This window comes from Caloenas nicobarica, chromosome 8, assembly GCF_036013445.1.
Source record: "Caloenas nicobarica isolate bCalNic1 chromosome 8, bCalNic1.hap1, whole genome shotgun sequence".
NCBI classification, from domain to species: Eukaryota; Metazoa; Chordata; class Aves; order Columbiformes; family Columbidae; genus Caloenas; species Caloenas nicobarica.
This window is the reverse complement of record NC_088252.1, coordinates 8,681,049-8,707,228: the sequence shown is the minus strand read 5'-3', so window position 1 is coordinate 8,707,228 and position 26,180 is coordinate 8,681,049. Positions and strand designations below refer to the sequence as shown.

The following is a 26,180-nucleotide window of genomic DNA, read 5'->3' as shown; positions in this document are numbered from 1 at the left end:
TGTGCATTGTCCTTTTTAATGTTATGTTTTCCACTGTCACCAAAGGCTTTAATGCCCTGGTTCATTATTCAAACTACTATTTTGATTTGGTTCCGTGTGGACTATAGTAAACAGCAGCTAAACTGCATAGAAATTGAGGGAGAGAGTTCTCACTATATTAACCAGAAATGGGGAACACACAAGAATTGTCACTACTTACAGCAGAAATTCGAGGATCAAAAGATTTTCCTGTGGATGACAATGAGAGGAAGGGGCCTTAATTTGAACCTTTACAACAGAGTTGCTAACAGAGCCCCCATAAGTGCTTTTGGAAATGTCTCTGCATTGAAAGAAAAATAAGTGAGAAGACTAGACTGCAAAACTTTTTGTAATACGTGCTCAGGTTTAAAGAGTGTCTTATAGTTAAGTGTGAGAAAATAAATGATTAAAAAGTTGACAAACACATCAAGATACTCAGCTGAAACCTTTGCGCGGGAAACTCAGAAAAAGGGTTATGGTTCTGAAACAAAGAAAACACCTGCACTTCCAGGGAAATGGGAATAAGTAAAAGGAAGAAACCACCTCTAATCGGGCAGCGATTGCAGATGTTTGGGAAAACCATGCAGGTTTTCTTACTGAGCAGGCATGAGAGACTTGACACTGATTCTCTTTAACATGGTTTTTTCAAAACCTTTTCTTCCAGATTACTACTAATAGATTCTCTCACTACTAAGACAGTTAATTTCCAAAAGGATGAAAGTGGGAGAAAAAAAAAAAACTACACCAAATTATTTTTTCCCATGTTTCTTATAAGTAACAAGGATACCTTCAGTTCAAAGTTTGTTACCTCTGATTATTAGCACTTTTTGCAGACATACTCATGTGTTAGCAGTTCAATACTAAAGGCACGTATGCCCAGGGTTATGGCACTCTCAGGTCATGCATCCTCAGCACAATAAGGAAAAAAATAGCTTAGCAAAGTCCATTAATTTTATTGTAACAAATAGGGCTAAATACACTGAAAGCCATGCTGAAAATAAATCCTAAGGCTGATGGACTCACTTAAAGACACAACCTTTCCAGAGCTAGCTTGGGAGCCACTGTGGGGAGGTTTCAGATGCTTGCTGTGCATGGCAGCTAAGATGGCTGTGCTCCATGGCAAGGCTTCGGATGCACTGCTCAGGCCTGGCTGTATAAAATGTTACAGGACTCCTTTTATTCCACCGAGAATGGAGCCTGCAACTAAGATGCGTGCCACCCGCCACAGAAACAAGATCTAGAGAATTAATTAAATTTGGAATGACAATAAGCTCACTTTCTTGGTCAGTGCCTTGGAAGTCTTGTGGACTACGTAGAGGTCAACGCAGCTGGTATAATAAATTTTACTGCTCTGAAATAAGAATGATAAATGATTTCACTAGTTTATTCTCCACCTTATTCCAAGGTCATCGGATTCCTTTCAGCAAAAACAAGCTATGGATTGTTATCACAATCATAAAGCAAGCTCAGCAATAAAGTACTCTACCACATTTTACTCCACTATGGCTGTGCTTGGTACCAACTTTTGAATTGTCTTCCAGAGTCATGTATGCAATGCTGTCTACAGCGTCCTGGGTCACTGTGCAGACAGTGAGAACTGTACAACACTGAGATAGAGTTTAAAAGCCCAAGGAATCTGAGGATCTGCTACTACAGAACAAACAGCTCTGAAGGTGAGATTTCCAGAGCTATTTCAGTATCTAAACATGCAATGGTCTAAGGTAGACCATTCTAGGTAGATAGTTGGAAGCTGGTGTAATTACTTTGAAGTGAAAATTTCTGTCTTGTCTTCAAAAGCTTGTAAGTTCCTTACCAGCCTATTATTCACACTTGTTTTATTTTCAGCTTCTTTTAATTTACTCTACCATATAGGCCAGATAAAGCATGAATGAAGAGGTAAAGAAGCAATCATTACCAGGTTGCTTTATGACAAAGCTTACAACAATATCACCACGATAATATAAATTAATCATCATGGAAGTCTGGTGATACAATCCATGACAAACTTTATTTACACTTTAATCTTAAATTCCTTTTCAGCTAGAAAGAGCAGTAGAAAATACACGGTGGAAATCAATTGGCAGTGGCTGAAGCAAAGGAAATGAATGATGAGACCTAAAAAGTATTTTCTGACTCTAGTTTCCATCACATAGGAGTTTTCAATAGTAGTTAGAAAGGTGCTCCCTTCAGCGTTCAACTGCAACTCAACCTCTCTGTAGTGCTACAATTTGGGAGCATATTTTAGACTACACAAATCAGTACTGGCAGACAATGAAATATACACTTTAGAACCAAACAGTAGAAATTAAAAGAGTTAATGCGTCAAGCACTGCTTTGGACTGTCTTTAGTATATGTTCTTGCTGAGGTGGCCTCAACAAACTAACTTCTCTCCAGAAGCATAACTCTGGGTACAACTGACTGAATCTCAAAATATCTCCAAGGAGATATTAAATGCCAGCTGAAGATGTGAGAAGTTGTCTGCTTGTGATATTCCCCTAGGATTATTCATTTCAGACAAAATCTGTAAATGTGTCCAAGGTATTCTTTATCCCTTGTTAGAGAAAAAAAAAATAGCACTTAACTAGTTACATACACACACTCTTAGCATGTTGATTTGAAACAATGCACCCTCAAATTCACACAGATTTCCCAAATCAACAGACCATCCAGAGGTGGATTTCTGAGATGAACAGCACTTTTTGCAAGGAAATAGTACTGCCAAAATAGAAATATAAAGAGTATATGTTGCTCATCAATAACACAGATACTAATCAAATTCCAGTGCAAGGCTAATCACACATAAAAATTTGCTCGATATGAAAAAATGATAATACAGGATAGACTGTCTTTTTTGTTATATAAGACAAAAAAATTGAAAGATGTTAGCATTCCTATACTTACCAGTTTATGCCATTTTTACTGTCTATTTTTTAAAAAGTATGGAAGTGATGTGAAGAAAGTAGAATAAGAATAAAGTAACTGTAGATGGTAATAGAGATAAGGAAGTTTTTTCACACAATCAAATACATCCCCTGTCAATGGAAAATTATCTTTGACAGTACATTTTCCGAGTATTTTGTCATGGCTAAGTTACAAAAGTTACACACAGACTTCATTTTTTGAGAGGAAATTGGCCCTTTCTCATTGTAAGGATATAGAAGAGAAACTGATTGCATTTGGAGTCAAAATACTTTACATAAACTTTGTATTATCATCATTAAATTAGATGCTTAGTATATATCTTAGAAATACAAATCCATCTTCAGCACTCAGAACAGCATTATCTGAGGTGACATCAGTTACTCAAGACTCGTAATTTTCAATATGATTAAATGTAAATTTATCCCTTTCTAGACACTCTAAGATTCCACATCAAGTACAGCAGAAACTGATTCCAAGCCGGTTAGTGGAAACGAAAGCAAGCACTATGATCATCACATAGTTTCTTACCACATTAATCTGATAATCATGGCAAATATTATCTTTTTATATGCATCTCAAAGGTGAATTAGGAAAGTAACCATTCCAATATCTACATCTTCAATATCATAGTTTGGACTCAAAGACATGAAGAAACTTGCTTTGAGAAAATACTACTTTGCTGAAGTCTGTCTTCTTTGATCCAAATGATCCTTATCCTGCTTAGAATTAATAAGTCTATGAAAGGCGACTTTTATCTCTTTAATAATAATTTCCTGGTGATATACGCTTCATAATAAGGAGAAATTACACACAGCACAGCAGATGAAAGTAAAAGTCTGCAGATTAGATTTACCATCTATTACTAATGCCTTTCTGTGTGTCAGCACACTCTTTATTGAAAAGGTTTCCAACACTTCCATTGTGCTGATAAAGTAGATTTTTTTTTTTAATGATAAATGGAAAACTTTTAGGGAACTATATGCAATATCATGTCTCTATCCACTGCCGAAGAATATAAACCCCTACTTACTGTTTAAAATGACCCAATTAAAAAACCTACTGTATAAAATGACTCAACCAAGTTAACTCATTTATTTCTTTTGATGTGGATCCCAATTAGAGGATGTGAGAAGTTGTTACAACAGTTACAAGTTGCAACGTAATTGCAATAGACTTCTGATTTCCCAAAGCAATTATGCTAGGATTTAGGTTGTTCTCTGTGATTTCTAGAGGGGATGGAGAGGAGGATGGGTTGCAGATAAGAGAAAACCACAGGTACCTGATCCAGTTTCCAGTGGAACTCCGCAGGACGAAAGGTGTCAGCCTGGTCAAAGTCTTTGCGCAACAGAAACACTAATCGGCAATTGTGCACGTACAGGGCGTAGTGGTGTCGGTTCATCTCTGAAAGAAGGGACAAATAAATCAGTGATCTGAACTGTCCTCAACACTTTTGTTTATGTGAATGTGTTTGAAAGCAATATACATGTAAAAGACAAAAAACAACCAAGTGAAAAACTCCAAAAGAAGTGACTTTTCTCAATATCACGGATCATTACGTTTCTCAGGGAAGCCACATGTGGTAGGCATCTTCCTGAATTACTCTGTAGCAGTTTTGTTTATGGGAGCATGACGTCCAAACTGATAAATAAAATCCAAATCAATATTTAATCTAACTAGCTTCAATGAAGAATTAGAACTCATTTTCCCAATCTAAGTCATAAAAAAAAAAAAAATATATATATATATATATATATATATCAACCAACTCCTATTAATTCCTATAGATGTGTTCACAGAGATTATCTGAGAGCCAGCACTTGAAATTCAGGTAGACATCAGTCTCCTCAATAAGTTATCAAGTCAACAATGCTTAGAGTGGCATCATCCCAGATTAGCAACTCTTTCTTCAGACCAAATTAAATGAGGAGAGAAGGTAACACTCTGCTAACTTTGTTATGCTCATTGTCAAACATTTTTTCAATACACAGACTCACCTGTCTTGTCAGAGTTGCAGAGAATAGTCTCTTTCTCAGCTCTTAATCCTGGACTAGGACCATGTTTCATCCACAGAGTGATGGTGAATTGATCAGTTAAATTCTTTGGGACTATTCCATCTGGGATTTTGGCTCCTTGCTTTCCATCAAATTTAAAAATCATGTCATTGTTATCCATAAGAAGCCCAGCTGTCCAGTTAGTTGTTGCACTGGGAGATGGTAACAGGTCAATGGCACCTGAGGAAGCTCCTGCAAATGATATATAATGAATAACATGATAAGAGACTAATGAAAAACCTGTGAAGATTAATTTAATATAGGTCAGGGGTTTGAGTCACACTTGTTAGATTATTTTTACTACCCAAACAGTCCTACTAGCTTCACTGTCAAATCACATACACATTATGTAATACTGACCATAGTAAGCCAGTAAAAATTATTAAATGTATTGCACAGACTACAGAAAATATTTTAAAGTTATCTTTCTTGAAACTTCTCATTGTTTTCTAAAAATTCATTAATGACATTTCTTCAGTTATTTCAATACATGCTAAGACTAAAACTGCTAAGACTAAAACCAAATTCTCTACATCCAGCTGGGAATCTTTACATCTTCCTCCCTGACAGCATGGAGATATGTGGGGAAGACGTGTTGCAAAATAGAGTACAGTGGGGATGAATGTAGGACAAGTCTCCTCATGTCCAGTAGATAGCCATAGTTTTTGACAATAACGTTGGTATGAATGTCAATATGTACAGAGTATTCACCCTAAACCAGATAATATCACTTTAATGCTGGCTGCTAGAGATACATAATAGTTGTAACTCCATGTGTTCTTGTCTAATGATAGATCTAAGACTTTTAAGTGGTACTCACGATTCACACTAGCCACCCCACGCAACCTAAAACTAAATAATTAGCAAAGTGGTCCCCAGCTACACAGTATTTGTTTGTTAGAATTAATTGGAAAAAAAGAACAACCCAGAAATGGAAAACACTGTGGTGCCAAGATCTGATAAAATAGCACAATTGTTTACAGTTCTGTGTTCTCTTGCAGCTTAACAATTGTCAGACAGCTTTAAAAACATGTAATGAGCTACCCAGAGCCTTTACTCAGCTGGTGAAAGAGAGCATTTACTGGAAAGCGTGCTTGCCAGAGTAAAAAGGACAAACAATCTTTGTATTCTTATTGATGCTTTGTCAAGTAAGAATACCATGAACAAACCAAAACTGAATAAAAAATCCCAAACTAGTAAGATATCCCACTGTCCTCCAGCATCCAAGGAGAGAAAAAAGATGCCAACTCTCTGCAGGAGTGTAGAATTTAGGACAAGAATGTGTGGAGTTGTATCCTATGTATTTTTTAAAAAGCATCATAGTAATGATATGAAAATATTCATAATTCAGTGACTGAATTTCTTAGACAATTCTCCAAAAACTTATTATTGTAAAATGAGGTTATTTTGAAGTGATAGTAATATCAAGCCTAATACCTACACATTTAAAATTTGAGCACAAAGTGTATTTAATTTATAAATTCTAATTCTGGATATTATGCCATCCTGCATTGCTTAATACACAGACATTATCAACAGGAATACATCAAATTCAATTTGTCCAGATGGCACAATTTGTGATAAACTTTTTTTTTTTAAATTAAAGCCACTAAATAATAAAATTACTCTCACAGAACACAAGTAAAATCATAATTTTCTCAATCAGTTTCCTTTTGTGTTAATTTTCATGGTATTTTTTTAACTTAGAGAAAGAACAGAAATTGCTTGCACCATGGTATAGGTCAAATTCCTTTTGAATGCTTTAAATATGCTTTTAAATGGGCACATGCTTATATTGGGTACATTATGGGCTCAAAGAAAAATGTTCATCCCTCACTATCCACTCTGGCCATAAAAATTTGGAAAGATCTATTTTTCCACTAGAGTGGATTTATGGGAAAATTCCAAAATGGAAGTCAGTCATATTGCTTAGATATGTTGGAAGGGACCCACAAGGATCATCAAGTCCAACTCCTGTCCCTGCACAGGACAACCCGAAAATTCACACCATATGTCTGAGGGCATTGTGCAATTACTTCTTGAATACTGTTTAACTACTTGTTAAACCCTGATTCAGCAAGGTGCTTAAGTAAACTACCTTATTTTCCCAACTTAATGTCAGGCTTGTGTAAGAGCACTTTGGTACCAAGCTCAACAAGTTCTACTTTATCTGTCCATCTTTTATGCAGATTTATGGGTTACTCTGGAGCCTCATCCTGTTAGTGTGTATTAATCCTGCCCTGAGAACAACTATTGGATTATGTGCTTGGGAGATTTAGTTGGAAGAAATCATACTGTTTCAATCCTAACAGATTCAACCAGCATCCCAAGCTGCTCAGCCATGTACATACACAGACCTGGAGCAACACAAAGAGGATGTATCTGGAGGTCATCCCAGAAGCCTTGTCATGCGCCTGGACCAGTGCCCTTCCAAAATGTAGGGGCTTATGCCCTTTTCTTCTAAAATGCTTCCAGAATAATGCAGGAGCCACTGCATCGAACACAGTTTTGGACCGAGACCCCTGATGTAGTCCTTGCCTATTCAAGTGCTCCTTTTCACAAGCAACTTAGAGAGCTGGCCCCACCTTCTTTCCCAGCCTTCATGTTCCTACTGCAAATTTGTGCCAGGTTAAGCACATACTGCTGCTGCTTGCCAAACTGGATCAGGCTGTTAGCTTAGCTGGAAGCAAACCACCCAAATAAAACGGAGCCCAAATTGAGCCTCCTGCAAAGCTACACAACCCAGGATACAGGAGAGAGGGCAGGATCTACCATCTTAGCTAGAGCATGGCCTTAGATCTGATACTCAGTGTTTCTTATTTCAGTTTCCCATCTGCCATATGCGAGAATCAGCAAGCCCATTATTTTCTATTTTATCTAAATGTAGAGGGAAAGAGGAAAGCACCATAGTCATCTTTCCACCATATTCTAGGCCACTTCATTGATTTTTTTTTTCTTTTCTTTTTTTTTTTTTTAAGTGAGACTTATTCTGGGTATGTTTTTGCAGTCCAATTGTGTCTTTTATACACTCTTTATTTTTTATTATTGTTGGATGACAAGGTGAAAAAAAATGCTTACTAAAATGCTTTGAGGCACAACACTAATAGTTCCTTGACTTTAAAATGACTGAAGTGTAATTTAATAATCTAAACTGCCCACTTGACTGCCAAAGTGAGTACAAATCATCGGGTTATTGAAAGGCAGACCTAAGCCATCAGTCATATAAAAAAAAAATTAATGCACTGTCCTTAGCATCTGAATTCTCTAGATTTCAAAACAGATAAGTGAAGGAATGAGCACAGGATTTATAAACTGGGCCCTTAATTATAAAGAATCTTGCATTTTATATGGCACAGATGAATGTCTGTGACCGCTCAGTTCTGCACTCTCTGCAATTGCACAATGCTTTTCTGGTAGAAAAAAATCAGAGTTTTCTTCCTTTTCAAATAATTTATTCAACCATTAGATAGAATAAGGTAATTTCTGGAGAAAACTGATTTCCAGAAATAATTAAACTTGCATTCATAAGAGTTCGCTCTATGTTAAGGATGGTAACAAATACTAAATACCAAAGTGTAAGCTAGTCCAGATGCAATTCTGATGTAAAGTTCATCTTCATTCACAACCTTTTTATCGAGGTCCTATTACAAGTTTCTACCTTATCTATTCTTCTCTATAAAATATGGAAACCTTGGACAAAAAAAAATGTTCTTTCAGCAGTGACAATTTTTACCCCCATTTACATATACTTTTTACATTCTATCTGTTTTCTCAAGTGCTTTCTATTCTGTTCCTTGACAGATCTGCTGAGTAAAAACTGGAAGTTCAGCAGTTACGTTATAGACAGTACATCCGTCCACCTGTTCAAAGGCTGCCTGCAACTACTACAATGGCATTGGCAGACTTGCTGAAATGTTTTTGATCATTCTGCTTTTCACCAGTTTAGGCCTACACATGGTGCAGATGACAGGTTAAGATTAGACTAGTATTGAGGAACATCTATTTTATTCAGGAGAAGAAGAAAAAAGACCTGAAATTCTCTTTTCTACTGCTTCTGTGTCAACAGGTAAGGCAGTCAAGCCACACTTTGTGAACTGAACCCCTTTGCACAACCTTCAACTAAAGAATTTTAAACCAGCAGAAGGTATCTATTTTCTGTGCTACACTTCAACTGATAATATTGTTGGCTACAGTTGCTATTAGTGTTTTATGTCAAGGTGATCATTTAGTGGTTTAGATCTTGTACGTAGCGATCTCCTCTGAATGATTGTGCCATTTGCAGTTCAGGTCTGTAACAGGCATAAAGCAATGTTCTTTTTGCTGCCAATACAGGTTCTTAGAGGAGGCAAAAGCACTTGACTTTAGCTATAACGTATTTATTTTTATTACAATGCTAATATTTTATGAAATCAAGACTCCAATAGGTCACAAACCCTTGCTCAACCTCTCATTTGTAATGTCATTAACATGATGAAAACACATACTGTTGGCCGATGGGTTTTCTCCTGCTTTTCTAAGACTCCACTCAGTCAGATAAAGACACAGGATTAAAATTATGATTGCTTCTCTAATCTCAACTAAGCAATTTTCAGGTTGAAAATGTTCAGATTTTATGAGAATGCTACTACTCCCACTCACCTTTACGTCAGTTTCTCAATTTGCACAAGTAATTGGTAATTGTAACTGCAAACTACTTTTCCCTGGGAACTGGCTCTCCAGATTTAATCATTTACTAACACTGGCTGAAAGTTTTCATTTAACAAATTATTTCTTAAAGGTTAGAGTATTGATCTTAACATATCTGCAACCCTGTTGTGTGGTTATCAAAGGAAATGTAAGCCATACAGCAGAGCGCCACAAACGAAAATCCGCGCATTTAAATGGAAAAAAAAATAGTACATTTTCTACTATAGCTCCGACAGGAGCCAGGTAAAGAGATGTTTTGGAGATGAGAATCAATGTTCCACACCATCAGGGCTTCTGATGAAGACTCTAAAATGAGACAACTTCAGAGGAAGAAGAGAGAGAGCAGATCTCAAAAGGCAAAAGATATGTGGCTTTTGCTTTGCCACACACAGAATCTTGAAGTCATGAAAATACAGCAGTGTCCTCAAGTATTTAATTTACCTTTCAAAATGAATTTGTATCTTTTAGACCAAGTTATCAAAAGGCAGGAAAAGTGAAAAAAAAAACAAACTAGGAAACCTTTCTCTACCAGGATACCTATTTTCTGAAATTTATGTTTCTTAAATATTTTTTCTCAAACAATTGCCCCAAATGTTCCTTTAAATTTTGTTTGTTTTTACTCTGGCACAGTTCTTAGGAGAGGAACAGAGAGCTGAGTCAGGAAGACTGAAGCACAAGATGGAGACTCAATTCTCATCAAATCCTTTGATCTTCCTGTGATGGCAGATCTATACCTGAGATCTCACTATACTGTCACACCAGATCAGTAGCAGAGGGAAGAAAAAGTGAGAAAGAGGTGAAATAAGGAAAGAGAGAATATAGAAGAGAGAATACAGAGAAGGGAAGGTGAACAGGAGAGAAAAAAGTTAAAGTAGGGAGAATTTATGAAAATAGTGAAAACAAATGGCGAAGAATGGAGCACCAGTCAACTATAACCACTCCTTTCATTTTCATTGCTATGATTCAAAATGAACCAGTTGAGTAAATCCACGCAGTGCATGCTTAAAGGTGACAAGGAACTGGTGTTTTATCTGGAAAAATTGTATTATATTAACTGAAAGTGATATCCATACCGCATAATTTCTGCAGAGATTTTTCTGAGTATGTTTCACGATCACAGCCCTTTCCAATGTAATTGGTCTGTAATTCAATGGTTGTATGTATTGAGGAAACTGGTCCATCACATGTTTCTAGATGAATGCTGGGAAACAAAGGTATGCTGCCAGAACCAGGCTTGTATTGAATCCGTTTGTTCCAGTCTAGAAAAAACAAACAAACAAATAACAAAAAGATCCAAGAGTGATTACAAAACGGAAGGGATTTATAAAATTTTAAATGACATATTGTTCTGAAAGGTCACTAAGACAAACCCAAAAGTTTGAACTTTCCATCAAGAAATTATTGTCCTCAAAAATTGGGTTTTGCCCCTCTTTGTAAAAGAGTGTCAGGCTAAATTAACTGATATGACTTCTGCTAGAGTCACACAAGCACATGATATATACATATCCTGACAAGAAGTGCTAATTGGTGTCAGTCTGGATCTCCAGTGTTGGTGTCCCTGTGGCAGACTACAAGCTTGCTCTACAGGGATGAGGTTGTCAGCTGCACTGAATTGGGTCACATTTCACCGTTTCGTGATACAGAACAAATATCTCCAAAGATCAGGCTATATACATCAGTCTCACTGGACTGTGACCAAAGGCTAATATAACACATCTGTAGTGCCATTTCTTGTCTTCAGTTGTCTTACTAATTTTGTAAAGTATTAATGACAGAAAGTTATAGCTGAAAGGACTACTCATACTGTCAGCCCGATCTTACTCATCTGTGGTTTTGTTTATGCAGATGTCTCACAGCCCACAACATTTGAACTATCACCTGCCCTAGGCAGCCACCTGGACATGCCATACGTACCACTATGCTTCTCAACTGAAGCATTTCATGTTTAAATCAAATTAATTATGATGTTTGCAACCTGCTTCAGAGAAAACTCAAGTAAGCAGCATTAATGAAAAACGTGTATTTCAGCTATCTTTATAGTCCATATTTTCATAGAATGTTTTGGTTTGGAAGGAATCTTCAAAGATCACTTAGTCCAACCCCTCTGCCATAGGCAGGGACACCTTTCACTAGAAGGGGTTGCTCAAAGCCCCATCCAATCTGACCTTGAAGACTTCCAGGGATGAGACAACCACACCTTTTCTGGACAACTGTTCCAGAATCTCGCTGTCCTTGTAGTAAATAATTCATTCTTTAAGTCTAATTTAAATATACCCTCTTTCACTTTAAAACTGCTACTTCTGTCACTACAGGCCTCAGTAAAAAGTTTCTCTCTGTCTTTCTTATAAGCCCATTGTAAGTACTGAAAGGCCACAGTAAGGTTTCCCCAGAGCCTTCTCTCCTCCAGGCTGAACAGCCCCAGCTCTCCCAGCCTGTCCTCAGAGGAGAGGGGCTCCAGCCCTTTGGCCATTTTTGTGGCCTACTCTGGACCTGCTCTAACACGTTCATGTCTTTCTCATACATTTTAACCAACTCCAGCCAAATTACCACACAACATAAATAAGAATTCCACATTAATACAGAGGTGCAAATCGTTAATTATTTTGAAGTCATAAACCCATTCAACTCTGCTACCTAATGTCTGCATCTGTGTATCTGTAACATTTGTCAAAAGAAATATTCTTACATACACAGCTGCAGTGTCGCCGCCTTTTTTTAGTCCTAGGTAAGAGAGTACTCCAGAAATGGAAAAATGCTAGGTCACTCAATGAAATCTTTTAAAGCAAATGGACAGAGACATTCTTTCTAAATAGCAGTGGAAGGAGAAGTAATAAATATATATATGAATTCAGCAGGTGAAGGAGTTTGGTTTTTCAACAGACCTCATTTTCAGAAAGCTTGAAAAAAGGTGCACTCTCCCACAATCTTAAACTGGATTAAAAATTTACAAGAAAATCTGAAGCAAACAGTTTGAAACGTAGAGCAATCATTAGTCCAGATTCCAGACAAAGGAGACAGGATGCTGGCAGTCACTGGTCTGCATTTCAAAATTCTCAGATTTTCTTCATAACTTTTAATCCCAATGATAATCGTGTAGCATTTTGTTCTCAAGAGGAAGCTGAGACTTCATGGAGCATTCTGAAAGTATGTTTAGTATCTATTTTTACTAAAATATTTCAGACTTGCGCATCACTGACTAAAGGACAACTATGACTACTTTATTGCCTGTGCACACGTCAGCTGAGTTGCTATTTTAGTGGTAATTTTCAGTTAATAATATTCAGCTACTTCATTCCATATTTAGTTAGATTTGATCTGCAGGATTGCATAATTTGTCTGCAACTGTCGACTTAAACAGTTCCCTTAGAATTTCAAGTACCATATAAGGTACATCATTATAACAACAGATTTCTGTTCCCTATCCATTCCAGAAACTTAAGGATAACATTTTTCCAATCAAACAAGAGCAGCAAATTATTTCAGGTACTTCAGGTAAAAATAAAATAATTTGCTGTTTTGTATACATGTTAGTAATATATGAATTATTGATATTTATAGTATCTTATTCACCAGTTAAAACATTATATTCCTCTACCTGGAAGGAAAAATAAAGAGAGTCTCTTAAGTACCTGAAATACTTCTGACTATCTCAGCAGCTTTCAGGTTTCAGCCGCATTTTCATTTCTCAGCTATATCAAATTAACTGGCACTCGTGCAAGATACTCATTAGTGTATGTGAGATGTGACTGAATTATTAACTGTAAAATATCTGCAACTGCACGGTCACCTCCGGTTATATGAAGAATGTCTTATAAAAACCACACTATATAAAATGCCAAGGAAGAATAATGTGAGACCTCTGTTTCTGCCACATGAATGTCCCTTGGATGGGAAGAGGTGTTTCATTTCAGAGTATTACCCTTCAACTTGGCAAAAATGGTAATTTGTACCCAGAGATCATAAACGCTGATCAGTCTAAATCACCTGCATTTATCTCAGCTTTAAATTGTAAAACATCAACTAGACTTGTACTAGTGTATTTGTACCTTGGTCCCCTGCAGATATTTAAAAACTGTATCTTTTAAAATATTTATCTGTATCTGACTCATGTCTAGAGCTCTGCGAGCAGTCAAAAGACAGACAATCCCACCTGCACTGGTAGGTTGCACTGGATTAGATAAACTCCAGCCACATGGTTCCTCCTTTGCCACAAACTGACACGCGATATCAGCACATTACAGTGCAGACCGAGAAAAGTAAACTCTGCCACCCCAATAGCAGGGAAATACTAATCCCACAGGAAAAGCTTGAATAAAACTAGCCCTGCTTAGCACTGCAGAAGACAGCTTTTGTTTGGATTTTTTTTATTCAACAGGCTTTTGCTTGCCACTTGTGGTATAAAGCTCTTCCAGACAATACAAGACAGGTCCAGCTGGATTAGGCTTACAACATAACAACATCAGAGTGTAAATATCATGATGTCAAATTTGTGGTTCAGGTGTCATCAATTATAAAACAACTATGTCAACTTGGATCTCAATCTCTGAGGTGCTCAAACTATTGCAAGATCAAAATGAATCAAACTTCGGTGGCAGTTTGAACCTTTAAAAGTAAATCCCAATGTACTAAATAAATTTTTCTTTTAACAGAAAGATAATGTAATGACTTTCCTTGATCTCTACACTTAACAGTTTTGTAAATGACTCTTTTTCCTTGTGATACATGTTTTATTGATATATTTTCATTAATTTCTAATGCTTTTTGACACTAAGAATGATTTAATCTGATTTTCCCTTGAAGGAATATGGCACATGTGCAGAGGAGGTATGACCTGATTCATGTCTCCTCCTACACCTGTGTGGCTTGGAACTTAAATTCCACCTCATGACATTAAAAGTCATGACAAGGTAATTAAAATTAAAGACATTTTAACACAACGCGTACTATGCCAGTGAAATGAAAACCTTCTTTCATGCTGGAGTGAGGATGTGCATCCTGGCAGCTAAATGTAAGACAAAATTTATGTAGTGCTATTAGTGGGTCCCTGCAGCATCTCTACATAATAACTGGAACATAAAGTTCCCAGAGCAATGTAATTGGTAGATCTGTTTCCTCTACAGCATCTTCACATCTGTCCTATCTATGGAGGCTGGATATTTGCTAAAGGCTATTCTGCTTATTTTAATTTTTTTTATACTTATACACTTCACAGCTTTGCCAAAATATTTTTTATTAAACATTTTCCTCTCTATTAATTTGAAAAAATGAAACAATCTAAAATAAATAAAAATATCAGTATACACAAAGCATTTCAAACAAGATCAGAAATATCTCTGTAGTTTCACAAAAAATACATGTGTTTTCATGATTTATGAAACTCCCTGTATCTTAAAAGCAGCAATCAGACAGCACTAGATGCTGACCAGTGATATCAGAAGAGCAGTGCACTGTCCTCACAGAACAACAATTTTCTTTCAACACCAAGTATTTACTGGAAAGTGCACATTTCCAGAATATCATACATTGCAGCCACCTCAATAAATAACCTGCTGTACAGTTCAGCATTCTCCAGAGGCAAAAGATCAATGGCCATAAGACATCTCCAAAATGTACATGCTTTGGTACTTGCATTTCTACTTTGAATTAAAGATACCGGGTATTTTTAGCAAAACAGACACAGGGTAACAGTTCCTGCATATGTTCTCTTGGGCAGCATTCTCTCTATGGGCTTTTAAATTATGCCAATCTAAAAAAAAAAAAAAAAGAAAGAAAAAAAAGAATCAAAGGAATCAAAGGGCTTTAATTTCCCACTTTCCCATCTGGAAAATAAAACAAAACCAAACCAAACCCCAAGACACACAAAGCAATCTATCTGTTCTGCTCCCCCATTTCCTGATTAACCCTCCCCAAAACTTCTGAAAAGAAAATTTTTACTTGCAAAAAAGGAAATCTCAGCCTTGCAACAGACCTTTCAAAAATGTTGAATGCTGTTTCTTGACACAGATTACAGGTGAGCCAAACTGAGTTCATGTTATTATTCTCATTTTAAAGTATATCATTAATTTTAAAATGTATCATCTGCTATGTCTTGTCATCTCAGGAGGAAAGTTAGAAAAAAGACTGGTAGCCATTTATGTCTAGCCGTTTCTTAAATACCTTTGTGTCTGTGAAGAATCTGAACTATTCAACCAGGGGGTTGTTCAGGTTGTCTAAGCAGTTTCCCATTTGTTAAGTAGATAATTTTACAAAGGAGGATGCCCCTGCTTAACTGGACACAAATCAGCCAGTAAGCACCAGCAGAATGCTAATTCCAGGATCCATCAATGTCACTGTGTGCTGCCCGGACCATAATTTTCTAAAAACAATTTGCTAAGCCTTAAAGGGTCAAGCAGTCACTACTGACAGAAAAAAAATGCTTTTTCTCTTCGGAACCAAACGTGGAGCTTTGCGATGGTTGCCACAACTCCTAGCAGATGTGTTGTGCTAGGGAAGTTTGGTAGAAATCATGCGAAAAATGAAACAAGATTTAACTGTCAGCTACAATCATGCTTTTTTTGCGTGTTTAATAACACACGCAACTACCACAGCTAACACACATAAATACCATTTAGGATATTTTTTATTATTATTTTTTATTACATATTTTCCTCTATTTTTAAATTAACAGATATATGTATACACTATCCATATGCACATACATATATATATATAAATACATACATATGTATGCACATATACATAAAATATGAACATTTTTAACCAACATGGCAAAATAATATTTAAAGTTCTGTTCATTTATTTTTAAGGGAGAAAAGGTTGTTTCACATCCAGCACCATTAATCATATAACAAAAACAAACAAACAATGCCAGAGCCCTGGAACAGGCTCTGGAGGTTGTGGAGTCTCCTTCTCTGGAGACATTCAAACCACCTGGGTACATTCCTGTGCGATCTGCTCTGGTGAACCTGCTTTAGCAGGTGGGTTGGACTAGACGATCTCCAGAGGTCCCTTCCAACCCCAACCACTCTGTGATTCTGTGAAAACTAATAAAATTTTTTTAGGTTTGACACCTAATCTACAAGCTACTAACATACAAATGACAGGACTCCTGAATCTCATGCCACGTATAAATTTAAGCATGTTAAATATGATGAGTGATTTGTTAAAGAAATGATAATCAGAAAGTTTGACCCAGTTAAAGCCCCTCCATAGCACAGAGAAGACTCTAACTTCCAAAGCCCAGCTGAGGCACCATGGTTTGCTAAGAAGTTTGAACACAGATCTCATAAGCATAAAGAGACATCCATATACACCTCTTCTTTCTATGGTATGCTGACAGTTTAAACAACCACAAAAATAGAAACAGAAATTTGGACTACTGCAGGATGGTGGTAAAGTCTGCTGTTGCAGGAGTTAGTGCATCATAATGGAACAGCAGCTGTGCCCGAACTAGTGACACTGAATAATCCAAACGGGTGATAAAGCCCCAAGCCCTAACGGTGCCTAATTATGCAAAACAAAAATATCTAAAAAATAGGAAACAACAGCATAGGTTTAACTATTATTTGTTGTGAGTTTGCGTTTGAATGGTAATAGGTATTTCCTGCAACAAACTGGATGTCAGAACCCCAAGTGCACTAATGAGCCTCTATAAGCCTCTCCTGGGGCCTCCATTCACACCCATGGGCCAGGAGCTCTATTTAAGCTCAGCCCCAGCACTTCAGTCCTGGCCTGACCTATGATGCTGTAGGGGTGTTGGTCTCTAGCTCAGCCACAGCTCTGGCCATAGGGTCCCTTTATCCAGAAGTCAACCCACGGACTGGCTTCCAGGCTTGACAGACTGGCCTCATCACTATGGACCTGCTCAGTGACATAATCCTAACTCTCATCTATGGATCAACTTTCTGGGACCTGCCTCCTCACCATGAACATGCCCGACAATCTGGGCTCTTGGCTGAACCTGGTCCCCATCTCTGGGTCTGATCTGCTCATGTCAGCTGGGTGACAGGTTGGCTCTTGGTGATGAAGGCTCTGCCAGCTGTTACTACACTTGACTCCTGGCTTGCCTTGCTTTTGGGAGTAGTCCTATTCTTGGTACTCCTTGACATCACATTTAGATGTGGTTAGAGACTTGTAATGTTTTCAGAAGAACAAACTAGCAAAAAGATATTGTTATAGGAAGAAGCAGCTTCCCAGTTATCCTGGAGACCAAGGGCTGTGACTACTGTTTGGATCCTGGTGTTCCAAGGATTTCTCTACTAAGGAGCATGCAAAGAGCTTCTCAAATTCCAAAAGACTCTGAAGCATTAGTTACTGAATTCAATTGAATTGAGGATATCAAAACTTGTGTGGAAACTCTGCCATTTTTAAGCCCATGGTGTAAGAATATGTGGAAGATTTTATGTGTGGAGGAAAAAAAAAATAGAAAAGCTTCAAACCTAACTGGATATCCTGTAGTGCTTTAACTTCTGAGCAGAGGAAATGTCAATGGAACCACCAACCATCAGCTGCATCTGAGAGGTTAAGAAATTTCTCAATGAAATGATAATTGCCCCAGTGAAGCTCATGGAGACCTTGCAGTGAAAATTTTAAAAAGGAAAGATAGTTTTGTAGTTGTAAATGCAGAAAGATGAACAAAGGAGTGAACTTCCACAGAGGTATATGGAAATAAGAGTCCAGTTAAATAGGTCTAAAATGAATGTCTTCTTGCATGAGTTAGGATGGAAAAGACAGGCTTTAGTATTTCAATTGTAACATAATACAGAAATGCCTAAAGAAAGGGCAATAATGGGTTACTCTGAAAAGGTAAAGTATGTGGTACACAGGGAAGAACTAGTAAAGATCCTTGTGAATCTGCCTTGGGATTGTTATTTGATATTTCCATTAATGGTCTTGGTGCAAAGCCAGGACTGCATTAATCACTTCTGCTAGTGACAAAATTGGAAGGCAATTCTACATTGGAAGTCGATACAGAAAGAGGATATCCCATGTACAAAACAAGATGACCTTGAGAACTGGTGTTATAGAAATATTGCTTGGTAGTAGCGATCCCAAGTGCCAGCACATGCTCAGGGACCCGGCAAGCTGGTGAGTCATCACTGAAAAATGACACCTGGAAAAAAGCTGATTCCATTAAGTCAATAACAGCATGTCCATGAGCCACCAGTCTGATATAGCCAGGCAAAAGAAAGGTAGTCTTGGAATATATAAAGAACTGTGTTTCCAGTAAGAGGCTATGGTAAAAAGAAATGCAATAAACACCTTATCTGGAGTGTTCAGGAAAGACGTATTTAGCTGTAATACATACACAGAATTTGCTGAGGAGAGAGCACATCTTAAAATTTAGATTGAATCAGGTATGACTGCATTCTCTAAATATGTCTGGTAGCCAAACAAAAGAATGTTGCTGATACAAGAACATAAATGAGTATGAATTTATGCAAACTTTGAGCTCGATAATTAAAAGTACTCAGATGTTCAATTTATTTTCAAATATCTGAAATGGGTATTTAAACGGGGTATTCTACCAAAATGGTGCCATTCAAGTTAATAGCTGAATGTAAGCATTATATTATGATTACCTTGTTTTAAGGATGTATGGCTAATGCAGGCACAGCAGCTCCAAGACTAGACTGGCATAAAGGCTCCTTGCTTGGCAATAAATTTCATTCTTAAAAATATGGGTAAATATCTTATAGCCAAGACAACACAAGCATTGCATTTAAAACTGCTGGGTATGTGCCCAAGAAGAACAGAAAGTGATTTATATTTATTGCAGAAAACATTTGGGCCTTTAAAATTCTTCCTGAAGAACAGGAATATTATTTTCACCAGCAAGGTTTCTGTACTTGACCACCCTCCTCCAAATACCCAATTGCTTTAGTAATCATATTGTTCTATGTTAAAAGCACTGACAGCTCAAAAGCGAATATAGTTTTGGTTTTCTGCGGTAATTGGATTTTATTAGAAAGCTCCCATGAATACCAGTCTAAAATCACACAGCATCTACTGCAAATAGCATCTGTGAAGTATGTTCACTCAGAAGTAATCTGAGACCACTCAGCTACTAAAAGAGAAGGTCCTGCCCTGCTCTGAACAAAAGAAAGATTATGTTTCAGCTGATCTGACCTGTACGCGGCCTCTGAATGACATTAAAGAGGTGATAAGAATGCGCCTTTTTGTGGTAGCAAAGCTCTAGGTCACCTTAGTGAGCCCCACACGCCTTAAAAAAGAAGTAGCATGCAGTATCTTTGATACATTAACTTATTAAATATTTGTATAGTCTAATAGGTAAATAAACAAAGAGAAGCTTTTATTTCAAAACTATTTTTAAGCAAACACTAAGCGGAAAGTAATTGAATTTTTAAGGATTTTTTTTTTTTTTTTTTTAAGATGAATTTTTAAGGAACTTCTACTTTATATTGCTCCCTCAGGTAATTAAGCTAAGTGAGTACATGGGTTCATACGACTTGAAGATAAGGTTAGGAAATCTTTTCAAATTAGTAAAACACTTCAGGCTGGATGCTGTGAAATCCTGTTTTCTAATCAGAGTCTGAAGTTTCTCTTAAACTGAAGATTAGTGAGCATTGCTTATGCAAGGGCCATATTAAATTTGGCAGAAAAAAAAAAAAGGTACTATTTGGTCAAGGAGACAAAGTGATTTTTAATTTTTGGATTGTTGTCTTTGCTACATACTTCTCTCCCCAAGAAACACATTCAACCTTCCCTGTTTGTTTCGGAAAAGGCAGAGGCCCCTGATACTTCACTGGGGTATGCAGCTGATTGGTTTAGAGGAGCTTTTGTGTTTTATGCCTTAATAACTGCTTCCTGCCTGAAATAAATTGCATTTAAGGGAACAACCTGACTTTTGGTTTAGTTGTCAAAAGTGGAGCAGACCTCTAGCAGTCTCAAAAGATATTTTAAGTTTTTGAGGACGTGATTCTACCCTTCATTTTTTGAGGCTAAACTCCTATTTATTTTCTTCCCATGTAGCACCAGAGAGCTTGGTACAGGAGTAATTGTTTTCAACTTTCTGCTATCTTGCATCTTTCAGTATATTGTTTAATATTTCCATTTGTTATTCCACTAGGGAGGACAGTGACTTCTTCGGTTTTATGAAGCCTGTTCCTAAAAGCAGCAGAAATAAGAAAAAACAATATTATGGTACCATAAATGAGCTACAGAAAACACTGTGTAGATTAAAGGTTTGTGACTCTTTCTTATTTCACCTCATGTTTTTTAATGAAAATACTGTATGGATAATTAGTACTGTGTTGCCAGAAGTCTGTCTACCCTGCTTGGAATAAGGCAGAAGTAACTTTACCAAAGTCAATTAAACATTGAAAGTACTGTAGTGAAAAGAACCACAATGGACGTGAATCAACAGGAAATGTGCTCTGTGTCCACAGAACTGCAGCAAAGGCCAAGTCCTGGAGGAAAGGACAGAACCCCAGGGGATGTGCTGAAGATTATAGGGTTTTTCGGAGTATGGAAAACCACTAATTGTGTTCAAAGAAAAAGAAATTAAAAAATAGAAATAACTTCAACTGCAAATCTACCCATTACAGTGTCAAATACTATCATCTAGCTTTTCTTTATAGTGCTGTCTCTTTACTTACCTGGCAGTAACCGATCACTGAAAATCATGTAGATTAACACACAACATGAAGAGAATTTCTAGAATAGCTGTAGAAGTCAGTTGACAAAACTTGCTAATGAGACTTTCCAATTAAATTAACTGATTAGGAGTTAATTCAGTTAATTGATTTACATTTTTAGCTTGCTTAGGGCACTAAACATTCCAGAGTGGTCTTCTCAGAATGGTTTGATGTCAGTTTGGGTCAAGTTTGTTTCTAAAGTATCTTCTTAATAGAGTAGAAGCTTCTTTTTTTCTGAAAACATCTGTGTGGGAATGCTTCCTGACTGTATATTAATGTCCATCTTCAGAGAGCAGGGAAGTAGCTCTGAGATTTAATGAAGACTTAAATGCTAATAGCCCAAGGGAATAGTGTTTAAGTGATAGCACCTTGGCTTGTTGAGTCTTATTTGCTCTTCTATACTTGTCAGTCACATGGGGTTGGCCTCTAGAAACAGGAATAATTTTGTACACTGTTTTACATAAATCTATTCTTCCCTGTCCCACCCCTGCACAACGGAGGTTATTTGAAGGGCATCTGCATTGAAATTTAATGCACTGAAATTTTTAACACTGAATGTGCATTACACTACTACAATGTTTATTCACAATAGTTACAGAAAGAACTGAAAAATATTACAGATTACTAAAGCCAGTAACTTTTAAGAAATAACTGCCAATGCTATAAATAGAAATTCCCAGTATTTATTTAAGCTAACACTGAAGAACAAGAAAAAAAAATCATGTTGCATTTCAGTAACTTCTATGTTATAACCAGAGGCTTAGAATATTCATATTTTCTGTCAAGCAAAACATCATTGTATCTCTCTTATTCATCCAATCTTTTCAAATATAATATTATTTCAGAGAAGATGGAGCATAACTGCTGGCTGCCTCTTTGTGCAGAGGTCACAGAGTGACAGACGCAGAGAAGAAAAACACTATAAATATCCTCCATTCCCAGTCTCCAGATTTCCTCTTTAAGTAGGTTTTGCTTATTTGATTTTTTTTTCCCCCCCCAGCAACAGTTAATTTTTATAGATATTGGCTCAAAGTGGAAAACAACACCTATATGATTATCATCACCTTTAAAAACAAGTAAGCACAAAAAAACCCCACCACAACTAAGAGAAATGTAGGCATTCCTGGAAGCATTATGTTGCAGCTCATTTTCAAGTTATAATTAATGACTTAGTATTTAAGAACTAAAGTCAGATCTACCTATTTCTTTAGCTAAATACCTTATACCCTGAACAGGCAAACGCCATCCACTTGCACTTTGTGCCCTGTGACCTGGAGACACAGCAAGGAGGTGAAGCAGCCCCCTGTCTGACAGAGGGAACGGTATCATTCCACAAGGGTGGCAGGGAATGTGCTAGAGCAGAACATAATGAGCTATTTCATATTTTTACCTTGCAAGCTGCTTTAAACCTTCCTAGGTACTACATTCTTTTTCTAAAAACCACTGCTTTATATCTGCTGTTTTCTCTATTTTCTCACCATCACACTAAAAATAACAAGCTGGCAGTCTCCCATATTAAATACCTAGTGTTAAGCAAACCATCAGCCACATACAGCTCTGACTTGTAGAACAGAAGAAAATAAATTTTGCATGCATGAAATAAAGTTGAATTCCAGCTTTTCATTAAAAACTTAAATACCTTGTAAACACTTTATGTAGTCTAAGATGAACAAAGCATCAAAAAAATCTCAAACCTGACAAAAAAGAAGCCCCAAACACCTTATTTGAGGCTGTTTCTATTAATTTTGTTGGCTACCTGGTGTCTATACTCAACTCATGGGACCAGCAGTGACCATCTGTTCTATAATTAATGCTTGAACTATGAGATAAGTATGACAACATTGGACAACATAAAATTTCTAAATGGAAATAATATGGAGATTAAAAAAAAAAATCAACAATTGCACCTATTTTAATACAAATTCCAAGCTAATTTATATATAATTTATTTGAGATGACTCCATTAAATGGAACAGAAAAATATCCACAGTGTAAAAAGACCATATTGGTTTTATAGAATAAATCTTGTGGTTTTGAACAATAGGATCAGAAAATCTGGAAATAGTTCATAGGTATTCTGTAATTTTAATAAAAATACTCTTCAAAGTAGTTGGGTGGGCAGGAAACTAGTACATCCCTGAAAAACTAAGATGTGTCCTCTGAGGACTGTGAAATGGAATCACGACATTGCACACATTTCATTACAAGGTCCTCGAGAACAGGGCTTCTCATTTTACAAAGAGAACCTTTTTTTCCTTCTAAATGTCAGTCTGCAAATTTACCTTCAAGTACAACAACCAAACTGTTTTTTTGTTTCTCGGTCTCTTCAAAAAATTACAGTTATGAAGGTCATGTTAGTCCTGAATGACATCTGCATAATATGGCTACATTCAGTTGGTTTGTCCCTAATCCAGCCCTCATTTTCATCTTAATTCCTTATAATGTGTGGCATATCTATATTCCTAGTACATTGTCAGCTGGGTTTTTCTCCATTTTTAGACAAAGTAGACTGCAGATCCTTACAATATTTTTAGAAAACCAATTCCTACTGAAATGTCTTGAGACAAATACAGTAATCAGGATAAAAAAATGCCTTTCACTCCCACTGCCAGCTGACCATGCTTTGACTCACACCTGCACACATGTGAAAGCCAATCCTGTCCCTGGAACAAGATAATCTGAGCAACTCTGGCACAAATGGGAAAACTACCTTGCCATGGTGGCTTCAAAAGTTCTATTTAAAGGAGCCGTAGGAGAAAGGCAAATAATTTTTAATTTTTTTCAGTATATTCAGACTGAATTATAAAACAGCTTATGATAACAGAAATTTGTCTGTTTTCTTTTTTTTCTAATCTGTTCTTTGTTCCAATCAGAGAAGAAACACAGCAAAGGCAAACAAGTATGGAATTATTATTCACTTTTTTAACAGGCTTGAAATGAAGTAAGCATAAGAAATAGCAACAGTTTTCTACACCGCTGCAATAGGCACCCTAGTTTCCTTACTGTGCTGTGATGTGGAGGGAAAATATAGAAAAGATTTCAACAAAAAAATAAAACATATAAACTATTAAACCTTACCTTGCCAGCCTGGTTTGCACACTGGCTTGACATTAACTTGTACTAAGACATCTTCGGTCGCATGTTTTTGCCCACAGTCAAAGGCTGTGACCATTATCTCATACTGGTGCTGATTATCATAGTTCAGTTTCTCTGTGTTTCTGATGTTACCTATAGATTCAATAGAAGATAATATTCAGAAATTACTTCTTGGCTAAGCATATACAGACTATAACATTTAGGTCCTGGTTGTGACCAGGAAGCTCTCTGAAACACATGGGACATGCATGGGTAGGACAGTTACAAGGAATGAGAAGTATTTTCTTTCAATACAACAGAGAAATAGAGAAATTCTTAGGCAAATATAAGATGCTAGTGATATGATATGGGCATCTTGAAGTGTAAAGTATGAGTAGGTGCAATCTCATTTTCTACATCTTCTCATAATACAATCCTTTAACAAGGCAGCCACATTCCTGAGATGTACTGCTGACCATCTCCCCAGCCCAAGTATCTTCCTTTTTCCCCTAAAGCTATTACACTTTGGGTGAGAGAGATTTTTAGCCCTTTAACACCTTTCCCTAGGTTTCAAAAATAGGAAGAGCCCCAGATACACCTTCTACATTAGAGCAGTTAGCGGTATTTGATATGACAGCACAGTTATCACATGGAGAATAAAACTTGGCAACAACAGAGATTATCTGCCGAACCAGACGCACATATAAAGGTGACAAATTACTTGTTCTGGGAACAGAGGCATTACAGCTTCCACAAGGAAAGGGTAAGATCTTTCTGAGAGAACTTCCTGCAGGACTGGAAGATCACCATGCAGAATGTATGTTTTCTTAATTACTGTGTTGAGCATTTCATTTCTGTCCATTTCCACTGAAATGCGCTTCTTGCTCAAATTGAAACTTGAGACTGTTTAATATGTTTCACACTTTTGTTCAGGGTTGTTCATGATACCATCTCACTATACATCTGAGAATGTTTGTTCTAGAATTCAAGAAACAAACTTAATCTGGATCAATGCTATGCAAAACAACTGCCTTCAAACATGGTTCTGAAAAATCAAATTGTTGGGCTAAATTTCGAATGGGGAGCACCCAAATCCTGGAGTTCAGTCAAAACCAGTGATCTGATTCCAATAGCTGCTGGTTAATGTATCTGTTGCTAGGCATGCTGGCATTGTTTGGGGGCTTGGGTGTGGTGGGTTTTTATATTCTTATTTATTTATTTATTCTTCAAATGAATGAGAGACAGGTGAAAGCAGACAAATGAAACTTCTTACATAAGTCTTTCACTAAACCTCCGTTAGTTTGATTAGTAAAGACTTTCAGCAGGCGTCTCTCTCTGATGCACCCTCCTCATCTGGTCAGAACCAAAAACTTTTCTGACTAATACTTCATCAAAGCTAACTTGAGCAGTTTAGTTGAAACTAATGCAAAGTCAGGTCTGAAGGAAGGCTGCTTTTGCAATTATCACTACCTTCTGATTCAAAATTTGTAGTTTAAATAGACACATCTGCATCTATAAATCAGGCCCAATACTCCATTTTCTGTTAACCTTGAGTCTTTACCCCTCTCTTGCTGAGCAGGGCACAGAGGGGGACAAAACTTCTCACTAATTTTGTCTCAAGTGGAGAAGCAGAAGGACATGCTGAAGGCTAATATGGAAACAGTGCTGTGTTCTACAGCTGCCTTGGTTCTCTCTCAGGCACCTCACCTTGTCAGGCAGTTATCTGCTCTTCCCATCACAAAAGCAACCGCAATAACAATATCAACTATA

The 26,180-nt window shown here is 36.9% G+C and overlaps 1 protein-coding gene across 1 annotated transcript in view; it reads right to left on the bottom strand.

The window, feature by feature from the left end:
- Positions 1 to 26,180, bottom strand: part of CLSTN2 (calsyntenin 2) — a 221,769-nt gene that overhangs the window by 51,977 nt on the left and 143,612 nt on the right. The window contains exons 4-7 of the mRNA XM_065639801.1: positions 24,414 to 24,563; positions 10,752 to 10,937; positions 4,936 to 5,184; positions 4,221 to 4,342 (exon numbers count right to left, since the gene is read on the bottom strand). Of these exons, the coding sequence (XP_065495873.1) occupies positions 4,221 to 4,342; positions 4,936 to 5,184; positions 10,752 to 10,937; positions 24,414 to 24,563 (707 nt within the window). The remainder of the gene's footprint in view (positions 1 to 4,220; positions 4,343 to 4,935; positions 5,185 to 10,751; positions 10,938 to 24,413; positions 24,564 to 26,180) is intronic.